Below are 10,414 nucleotides of genomic sequence, written 5' to 3'. Positions count from 1 at the left end.
TGTCCCAGCCCTTATTCATTTGGATCTCAGTGCAATTGGTACCAGCTCAGATCAATCACGGAGTAGCAACCATTGACATGTATAGTAAGATTTGATCGTTGATCGATCGTTCAGCTGAATTAAAAAATGTGAAATTAGTTTCAAAATATGAAAAAAAAAAATTTACAATTCTTATTTGCTTACACTGTTGATCAGAGTAATACGTTGTTTCAAAAAGTACAAAACTTCATAAGAAATAGTTAATAGGGGGATTCACTTAACAGCGTAAACTGATTAAACTGATTAAACGTCGCGATCACCAAGGCAATCTTTGATTATTTCATTCGCAAAATCATGAAACATTTCAAATAAGCAGAAAATCATGGCTTACGCAGCAATTATATCTGTTTAGTGAGTACCCCTAATGTTTTTCTTTTAAAATCATCAACAGCTTTTCAAAAGAAGATAATATTAATAAGTAAGGAACTGATTAAACATGAAAGGCTACAGTGATTTGGATATCACATACTATGTAGCTCAAATATTAGCAAATATAGCTGATTTTTAAAGCAATGCGTGTAGGCCTTTATCTCGAGCCATCTTTCAAATTCTCAAATTTGAAATCCCTGACACATTCCTACGTACGCGCTAATCTCTTACCACCCATAGTAGGCGTCGCCAGCGAATGCGCGCGCGAAACCCCCCCAATCCGCGTTTCCTAGGAAACGCGGCCGAACCGCGACTGGATTTCCATGGAAACGCGAGCCCGCGAACGCGCGCTTTTCGCGGCCACGGCAGCCCACGCATGCTGCTCGCCATTTTGCGCGTGGTCTTTCGTTGCGTTGGTTGACTTTGGTGAGTGAGTGAGTGCAAAGCGTGCGCGTGGTCGAAAATTTTCCCGCGATGGAATACAATCTGCGTACCGTGACAAAATCGTGCGATAAGTACAAAAAGCTGCGATTTCCGTTGAAAATCTGGATTCTGGTGAACGCTAGCGGAAATAAGTTCCTCTACTGGGACGCGACGGAAACCGTGGTCGTGGTGGTTCGCGATGCGCTGGAGCTGTACCTGGCTTCGGCCGGTTCGATTTTCTGCTTCCACAAGTTGGCCACCTTCTTCTGGCTGATGGACTTCAACGGGTTCGAGCTGGACGGTGGCTTCGGGGAGGATAAAATCGTCTTGCAGTACCGGCATTTTTCCTTCACGCGGGAGAATCGCGCTTATTTTGAGCAGCTGCTGCGGAGTCCGGAACAACGGGAGGTTAGCGCGCGGGAAGGTAACTGTTCCGTTCATCGTACGAAAATTCTGAAACGAGGCGATGCGGATGCAAACGCTCAGTCCCGGTTGTCGTCCAGTGCATTTGCCCAGGAAAAGTTCAATCTGCTGATGGAGATGAAGTCGTTGGAGCTGTCGGTTCGGGAAGCGTACAGTAGCCTGGCGAAGTCGGGGGACAGCGATGGAATGGTACCGATCATTGAGGTGCCGGATAAGTATTGCGACGAACCGGTGGCCTGCGTTCCGGAGTACACGAGCAAGCGAATCGTTGCCGGGAACTACGGGCGGGCCAATTTGGAGGATTTGAAGCGATTCTTCGGGGATTACCTTCCGGTGTATGAGGATTCTCCTGGTAAGATGATTTTAGGGGTTACTTTTGAACTCGCGTTTTAATTGAAGATTTCCGCTGTACAGATACCATGGAATCGGAACCCTCGGAAGAACCGAAGCCAACGACCGCAGAACCGAAAGAAGAAGACGCGTCTGAGATATTGGTTACCTCATCGCCAGAACCAACGGATCCGGCAGAACCGGTACCACCCTTACTGGAAGAAAAACCGGAGCCGATCAATACGCTGGAAACGTTCGACTATCAGGACATCAAACAATCGGATTCGGTTGTTAAATGTGACCTGGAGAATGTTGTGCCGCCGGTCATTATCGGTGGGGTGGATCTACCGTTGCCCAGTTTTGAAAACGGTGCGGAAGAATTTGCACAGGTGCATGCTGGTACCGGTAGCGTGGCGGATGAGCACATGGACGAAGCACAGTTTCAGCTGTATTCGGACATTCGTGAGACTTTTGAGTTGTTGAATCAATTTTGAATTGTAAATACATATTTAGTTTAAGTTGCACTTGATTGTAAATGAAACATGAATAAAACAGGTGAAATTGAGTAGATTTAAAATTCATCCATTATTAAAATGTGCCTGAAAACCCGTGGAGAACCCCCTGTAAACTTGGAGACATAAATCCCTTGTGGAAACCCTGTAAAAATCCCTAGATAAATTCCAGGAGGAATCCCTAGAGCAATTCCTGGAGGAATCCCTAGAGGGATTCCGGGAGGGTGTGAAGAATTAGCATTATTTAAAATTCACGAAAAGAAACTAAAAAAAATCCAGGAGGAATCCCTAGTAGGATTCTGGAAGAATCTCAAGAGGATTTCGGAAGGGATCCCTAGAGGAATTCTGGGAGAAATGCCTAGAAGAATTGCGGGAGAAATCCCTAGAGGAATTCCGGGAGAAATTTCTAGAAGAATTCCTGGATGAATTCTAAGAGAGCCGGAAGAATTCCTAGAGGAATCTCTGGAAGATTTCCTAGAGGAAGTTATGAAGCAATTCCTAGAGGAATTTGTGAAGAAATTTCTGGAGAAATCCGCGGAAAAATTCTTGGAGAAATCCCTAGAGGAATTTCGAAAGAAATCTTGAGAGGAATTGCTGGAGGAATCCTTGAAGTAATATTTGGAGGAATCCCTAGTGAAATTCCGGGAGCAATTCCTAGAGGAATTCCGGGAGGAATCCTTAAAGGAATTCAGGAAGAAATCTTTAGAAGAATGCTGGATAGAATCTCTAGATAAATTATTGGATGATTTAAAAAAAACTGGAACAATATCTAGACAAAATTTGAGAGGAATTGGTAGAGGAACTCCAAGAGGAATCCCTGGAGGAATTCCAAGAGGAATTCCTGGAGGAATTTTGAGAAGAATCCCTAGAAGAATTACGAAGGAATTCGTAGAGAAATTCGTGGATGAATTCCGCGTGGATGAATGTGCCGGAAAAACTCATCTAGGAATACTTCCGGCTGTCTAAGAATTCATCCAGGAATTCCTTCAGGGGTTCGTTCAGAAATACATACTTCCAGAGATTCCTTCAGGAATATTTCCAGAGATTCCTTCAGAAATACTTCCAGAGATTCCTTCAGGAATACTTCCAGAGATTCCTTCAGGAATACTTCCAGATAGTCCTTCAGGAATACTTCCATGGATTCCTTCAGGAATACTTCCAGGGATTCCTTCAGGAGTACTTCCAGGGATTCCTTCAGGAATACTTACAGGGATTCCTTCAGGAATACTTACAGGGATTCCTTCAGGAATACTTACAGGGATTCCTTCAGGAATACTTACAGGGATTCCTTCAGGAATACTTACAGGGATTCCTTCAGGAATACTTCCAGGGATTCCTTCAGGAATACTTACAGGGATTCCTTCAGGAATACTTCCAGGGATTCCTTCAGGAGTACTTCCAGGGATTCCTTCAGGAATACTTACAGGGATTCCTTCAGGAATACTTCCAGGGATTCCTTCAGGAATACTTCCAGGGATTCCTTCAGGAATACTTCCAGGGATTCCTTCAGGAATACTTCCAGGGATTCCTTCAGGAATACTTCCAGGGATTCCTTCAGGAATACTTCCAGGGATTCCTTCAGGAATACTTCCAGGGATTCCTTCAGGAATACTTCCAGGGATTCCTTCAGGAATACTTCCAGGGATTCCTTCAGGAATACTTCCAGGGATTCCTTCAGGAATACTTCCAGGGATTCCTTCAGGAATACTTCCAGGGATTCCTTCAGGAATACTTCCAGGGATTCCTTCAGGAATACTTCCAGGGATTCCTTCAGGAATACTTCCAGGGATTCCTTCAGGAATACTTCCAGGGATTCCTTCAGGAATACTTCCAGGGATTCTCTTAGGAATACTTCCAGGGATTCCTTTAGGAATACTTCCAGGGATTCCTTCAGGAATACTTCCAGGGATTCCTTCAGGAATACTTCCAGGGATTCCTTCAGGAATACTTCCAGGGATTCCTTCAGGAATACTTCCAGGGATTCCTCCAGGAATACTTCCAGGGATTCCTCCAGGAATACTTCCAGGGATTCCTCCAGGAATACTTCCAGGGATTCCTCCAGGAATACTTCCAGGGATTCCTCCAGGAATACTTCCAGGGATTCCTCCAGGAATACTTCCAGGGATTCCTCCAGGAATACTTCCAGGGATTCCTCCAGGAATACTTCCAGGGATTCCTCCAGGAATACTTCCAGGGATTCCTCCAGGAATACTTCCAGGGATTCCTCCAGGAATACTTCCAGGGATTCCTCCAGGAATACTTCCAGGGATTCCTCCAGGAATACTTCCAGGGATTCCTCCAGGAATACTTCCAGGGATTCCTCCAGGAATACTTCCAGGGATTCCTCCAGGAATACTTCCAGGGATTCCTCCAGGAATACTTCCAGGGATCCCTTCAGGAATACTTCCAGGGATTCCTTCAGGAATACTTCCAGGGATTCCTTCAGGAATACTTCCAGGGATTCCTTCAGGAATACTTCCAGGAATTCGTTCAGGAATACTTCCAGGGATTCCTTCAGGAATACTTCTAAGGATTTCTTCAGGAATACTTCTAGGGATTTCTTCAGGAATACTTCAGGAATCCATCATGTAACCCTGGAGGAATTCTGGACGGAATCCCTTGGGGAATTCTGGACGGAATCCCTTGGGGAATTCTGGACGGAATCCCTTGGGGAATTCTGGACGAAATCCCTGGAAGAATTCTGGACGTTGTGGCAGTACTGGAGGAGCGGGTCATAGCAATCATGCTATAGAACGAGCTGACCAATTATTTAGTAATTCTTTTGTTCCACACACTTGAAACAACGTACGGCATGCATAACTCCTCTGGAACGAATGCTGTAAGTGATTTTTTTTTTCATTAATCCTTGATAAGATACATGAATAACACAGTTTGTAATTTTAAACAGTTTGCTTAAACTTCGGTATAAAGCTTAATACCTTTTTCGTTGAAAAATCTGTCCAGTCACCGCGTTTTTCAACGTCATCTCCGTAAACCCGAACTTTGCCGGAATGGATGTTTATTGCTTGACGACAGGCCGCCAACGATGATAAAATTTTCCGAAGCTACGCGAACTTCGTCCTTGGCCCTTGCGTCGACGAAACCGAAACGCAATTGGGTTTTGCGGCAAATTCCGGAAACTCGCCTGCTGCGTCCTCTGAACCAGCGAGTTAGGCCAACTCAAGGTGGCGTCCATTTAGTACGTAAAGCTCTAAAATCGAAAATTTTATACGCGGGGAAGCGTATCGCTTTTTTGTTTGAAAATCTCGTAACGCTTGGACATACCTCATCGTCGACCTAGGGCGTTACGACATTCGTGGACAGCGCATTGTCACCATCCCTGATGGGCGTGTGGGAGGAAATGTTTAATTTTTGCCTGTTGGTTTAAATTCCGGAAAATGTGCTTTTAGGGCTTTCTATAGTTTGAACGTTTGATTTCAAGCAGAAAACTGTTACCAATCGTGTGGCGGGACATCGCCCCCATTTATATCATGCTGCACCCGTTTTAATCCTACTGTATTTATTGAAACGATTGAAGAGCTTTTGCTTTTGTTTTCATGTTTTTTTTGTGTTTCAAAATGGCGGGTTTGATAATCGCTCATCAACCGCAAACTAACAAGGTATATAATTTTCCAGACCGTGTTAGTAACACGGAGTTATCAGGCTCTTCATAGTAGAAATTTGTACACATTAGCACACGGCAGCTATTGTTTGGGAAAACAGTTCAGTTCAACGAAATTCGCGCCGAAATCTAATTAACACTGGTTATTATTCTCTATGTAGAAATTCATCGGATGCCCCCACGGCTACAGACAAACGAGTATTTGTATACAACGCTGCTGATATTTGATAGCCCCGTTGGTTGGGCTGCCAAAAAGTTTGGTGCTATAGCGAATTCTGGCTGGTAAAAATCATCCAACACAATGAATTGTTTTTGTTGGACGTTTGATTTGGAAAAAAAATGCTCTGATATCACTTTGGGTCAAATAGACTGGAACTAGCTTTGCTACATTTTAAATGGTAAATAAATACAGAAAACAGAAGTTGATAGCAAATTTTATAACGGATTATCAACTAGTTTCACTAGTTCCACAAAGTGAAAAAAGTTTTAGATTCATTGCAATTGTGCAACACTGCTGAACAGTTGTCCAAATAGACGAAATCTCAATTGAATCAGATATTCTTCTTACCTCTCACCCATGCAGTAACCCACTCTTCAGAGAAACGAAATCAGCGAATTCCTTCTAGATGACATCTTTTTCCTTGTTAATCTGTCGCCTATACCTCGTACTGAATTGTTGTTCAATCTCGCCGAACTATGACACTAGCAACAACGACGACGATGACAACTACGACAGAAAAACCGGCCAGCGGAAAAGATGGCATTAGTCACACGGTGACTGAAGCAGCTCTGGCAGTCAGCAACAATCTATCTATCTAGCTATCTTGTCTGTCCAACCACCAGTAACTATGCTTTCTACAACAGCGTTTGAGCTGTGTGTAGCTAATAGGTACCTATACGGCAGAAAGGCAGAAATTTCCTTGACTTCCTTGGGCATAGAGTATCTTCGTGCCTGCCACACGATATACACATGCAAAAATGGTCATTGGCAGAGGAAGCTCTCAGTTAAAAACTGTGGAAGTGCTCATAGAACACTAAGCTGAGAAGCAGGCTTTGTCCCAGTGAGGACGTTACGCCAAGAAGAGAGAGAGAGAGAGACGGCAGAAAGGAGTGAAGTTGAACCAATTTGATATTGTGCCAAATATTTTTTTTTTGTCAGTCGTCGCTGCCGCCGCCGACTGGTTCTTCCCTTACATCGTCGGTGGTCGGTCTAATCTTCGCCGATATGTTATAGGAGCTTCGTCTGTGATCACATCACAGTCCATCCATCCTCAATTTGCCCGCGGCAGAAGTATCAATCTGGCTTGAATGGGTTCTCAATTTGCGTTCCAGTAGTCTGTGCTCCAAAACTGAAACATTTTTTCAAATAGGATACACAAATAAGGGACTGTCCATTAATTACGTAAACATCAAATGTTCAAAAATGGCAAAAAAATGAGTCATCATTTAGCAAAAAAAAATGTTATTTTTTATATTCGGAAAGTACACCGTGAAAAAAAGTCATGATAACATGACTCATTTTATCCTAACTTATCTTCAGCGTTACGTTTTAAATAATTTTTTAGGGACAATTAAAAATTAGGTCATGGAGTCATAAATCATGCATTCTGAAAATATAAATTTAGTTCAAGAGAACATAAGCATGCTTCATGATTTTAGTGTTTGTCATTTATGAATCATATTTACTGGCGGAAAGTACCGAAATGAGTCATGAAATCCTGAAACATATTCTGAAATCATGAACCCAAGAAAACATAAGCATCATTCATGATTCTAGTATTAGTCATTTAGAATCCATATTCTATTGACGCAAAAGCGCAAACAGTGACATAAAATCATGAAGCATGCGCTAGAGATTGAAATTCATGATTCAAATTTAAATAAAGTAAATTTATAAAACAAAACAACAACATTTCATGAATTCGATGGATATTTCTGTTTTGCATGCACATAAACTATTAAATATAGTTTGGTTTGAGTCAAATAGCTACAAGGCATGTAGCCTGCTGAACTTCTTAGAGGCGAGGGACCTATAGTAATTGATATTGTCCTCGTTGCAGTTGCCTAGACCAGGTTCAGGAGCATTACATCTAACGCAAGTTTCAGAGCCTCACGGTATTTATGTAGGTTGGAAATCGATATGGCGACGGCATGTTGGACCGGTCAAGCTGACATAACTAATGTACTAGACCAGACGGTTTCCGGCTACATGTTATTCCACCAAATAGGGTCTGGTACCATTTGGGCAGGGATCCCAACTCAGTCGATTGTCTGCCGAATAACTTGTAATTTCGTACATGGCTAGAGGGTTAAAAAAATCAAGTTAATTGGTACAATCAGTCAATATTGTACCAATTAGATCAAAAAGTGCCCAAAATAAGTTTCTCTACCCAAGTGGTCCCGACTTTATGCATACTTACAACAAGGGTAGTATCTTCGAAGAAGTTGTTTAGTATATCAGAGCTCTTCTTTTGAAAGTATCACTAATGTGATTAATCCACCTGAGATAGAAATTTGATTTTTTTTCATAAATGAAGGTAGCGTGTTCAAGTCTTCAGCAAAATTGTAGAAAATGCCTTTTTGATAACACTTGCTGAACAAATTTTCGTCATAGCTGCCCAATTTCTAGAGATATTGGCCATTATTTGTAAACATCAAAACATTTATATGTTGTAAAATTTTCCAGACATTTTTAAAAAATTTTAACTATTCTACAAAGCTATTCAATATGACAAAATGCGTGATTATTCTGAAGATGGCAACATTGTAGCTTTAACATTTTTTTTAGATATTTAAACATGTTTAAATTAGCCGTTTTCACGACTTTGTAACGTTCAGAGGCAAAATGGGGCAATATAGTTTTGCTGCAATTCTTGCTGGGCACTAGCTTCCTTGACATGGAAATAGAGCTGTAAAATATGTTAGTACGTAACTGAAATTTTCTAAAAAATCAAAAAGTTTTGAGGATGCAACTTTGTCGTATTTAAAGAAAACATGCATTCTATCGTATACAATAACTTTTAAAAATTCCGAAAAACGTCTGGAAGAGGTCGTTTACAGAATATGACCCTTATCTTTCAAAATGGAGAATATAATATAATATATTGGGCTCTTGGAAACAGTGTGCTATGTTAAAAACCTACACACTCAAAACAGATTTGCGGGCTCGGCAAAAACGCGCACAGCCGTCTGCTCAGTTAAACTATCAGCTGATATCCCAGCAAAAAGTGACATTTGTTAGCTGACTCTCAGCAAAACGATTGCCGAAGCTCAGCAATGAACTGTCAAAATTGCTGAGATCTCAGTAAAATTGTTGTTTGCTGATTACTCGGCTGTGCAAATCTCGGCAAAAGAATGGAAAAATGCTGATATCCCGGCAATCTGAATTAAGTGTGTAACCAAGAAGTGCTCATTTGAAGGATCTGTAGAATACAAAGCTCGTAATCCACAGCGGGAAGCTAAAAAAACTGTTTCAACAAAAAAAAAGTAGTTTAATGTACAAAACTTCCAATAGCGCTGGAAAATTTTAATTTTACAGTTTTGAAAATAATTAACAGAGGACACACCTCATTCGCTTGCTTCGCATTTCGCCTTAAGCTCAGTGTAACAAAATCAAATCCGTTATTTTGAATCATAATTTTATGAATGTTCGTCATACTTACGGGAATAAGAGTCAAGATTTCATGACTCAGCGCTTTGGTTTCATGAGTTAGTGTTATGATATCATGGGCGTAGCCAGAGGGGGGTAGGAGAGGGGGCGTGCAGGGTTCAGATAGTTTTTTTTAGGGTTTGTTCCAAGAAATGCTTCAAGAATTCCTCCCACGATTCCTTCAGATTTTTCTACAGATACTTCTGCAAGGATGCATCGATGACCTCCTCCTGGATTTTTTTCTTAGCTTTCTTCAGTGATTCCAGCATGGATTACTCCAGAGAATTTTTCAAGAATTCCTCTATGGGTTTTACCAGACATTCCTCCGGGAATTTCTCCTGGGATATCTTTAGAGGTTCCTCCAGTGATTGTTCCAGTGCATTTGTCAAGGATTGCTTCAGGAATTTCTCCAGGGATTCCCAAAGTAATGTCAACAGAAATTCTTTTAGGTATTTCTGCAAATGTTCCTTCAGAGATTTCTCCCTGATTGATTGAAGAGATTGATCCAATAATTCAATCTGGAATAATTCCAAGTAATTCAGCAGAAATATCGCCCAGAAACCCTTACAATAAATTTTACCAGAGATTACATTAGAATTAATCCAGGAGTTCCTTAAAACATTATACAAAACATCGTTCCTCCGAAAATTCCCCCAAGAACACTTTTTAAAATTCCTTCAGGAGTTTTTTTTTCTCTTGGAATTCTTTTAGGAACTCCTCCAGGAATTCAAAACCTTCTCCAGGAACTGTTAAGAGAATCCCTGGAATTGCTTCCAGGATTCCTCCTGGGGTTTCTTCAGGAACTCCTGCAAGGATTCCTTCAGGAAATGCTACTGGGATTTCTCAAGGAGTTCCTCCACGAACTCTTCTTAGAATTCCTTCAGGATTTCTCCAACGATTCCACCAGCAATTTCTTCCTGGGATTCCTACACGATTTTCTTCAGAGTTTCCTTCATGAATTATTCCAGGGATTCCTCTGGGAATTGCTGCAGGGATTTCCCTAAAAATTCATCCAGGGTTTCCTTCAGAAATGCCTCTTGAGATTCC

The 10,414-nt window shown here is 41.5% G+C and overlaps 2 protein-coding genes across 13 annotated transcripts in view; both read left to right on the top strand.

Moving 5' to 3' along the window:
• Positions 1–10,414, top strand: part of LOC109408373 (myocyte-specific enhancer factor 2) — a 435,257-nt gene that overhangs the window by 230,984 nt on the left and 193,859 nt on the right. The gene's annotated exons all lie outside the window — the stretch shown is intronic.
• Positions 646–3,325, top strand: LOC109410250 (uncharacterized). Its single transcript, XM_019683793.4, has 2 exons — positions 646–1,606; positions 1,669–3,325. Exons 1-2 carry the CDS (start codon positions 883–885, stop codon positions 2,076–2,078), a joined length of 1,134 nt encoding a protein of 377 aa, XP_019539338.4. The 5' UTR covers positions 646–882; the 3' UTR covers positions 2,079–3,325.

The sequence above is a fragment of the Aedes albopictus genome, chromosome 2, assembly GCF_035046485.1.
Source record: "Aedes albopictus strain Foshan chromosome 2, AalbF5, whole genome shotgun sequence".
NCBI lineage: Eukaryota > Metazoa > Arthropoda > Insecta > Diptera > Culicidae > Aedes > Aedes albopictus.
The sequence above is the reverse complement of the archived record's forward strand: the minus strand, read 5'-3'. Positions and strand labels throughout refer to the sequence as shown.

Coding starts and splice junctions, on each gene's coding strand:
- LOC109410250 (XM_019683793.4), top strand. CDS start 883: ATGGAATACAATCTGCGTACCGTGACAAAATCGTGCGATAAGTACAAA. Junction 1,607..1,668: donor GGTGTATGAGGATTCTCCTG/GTAAGATGATTT, acceptor TCCGCTGTACAG/ATACCATGGAATCGGAACCC.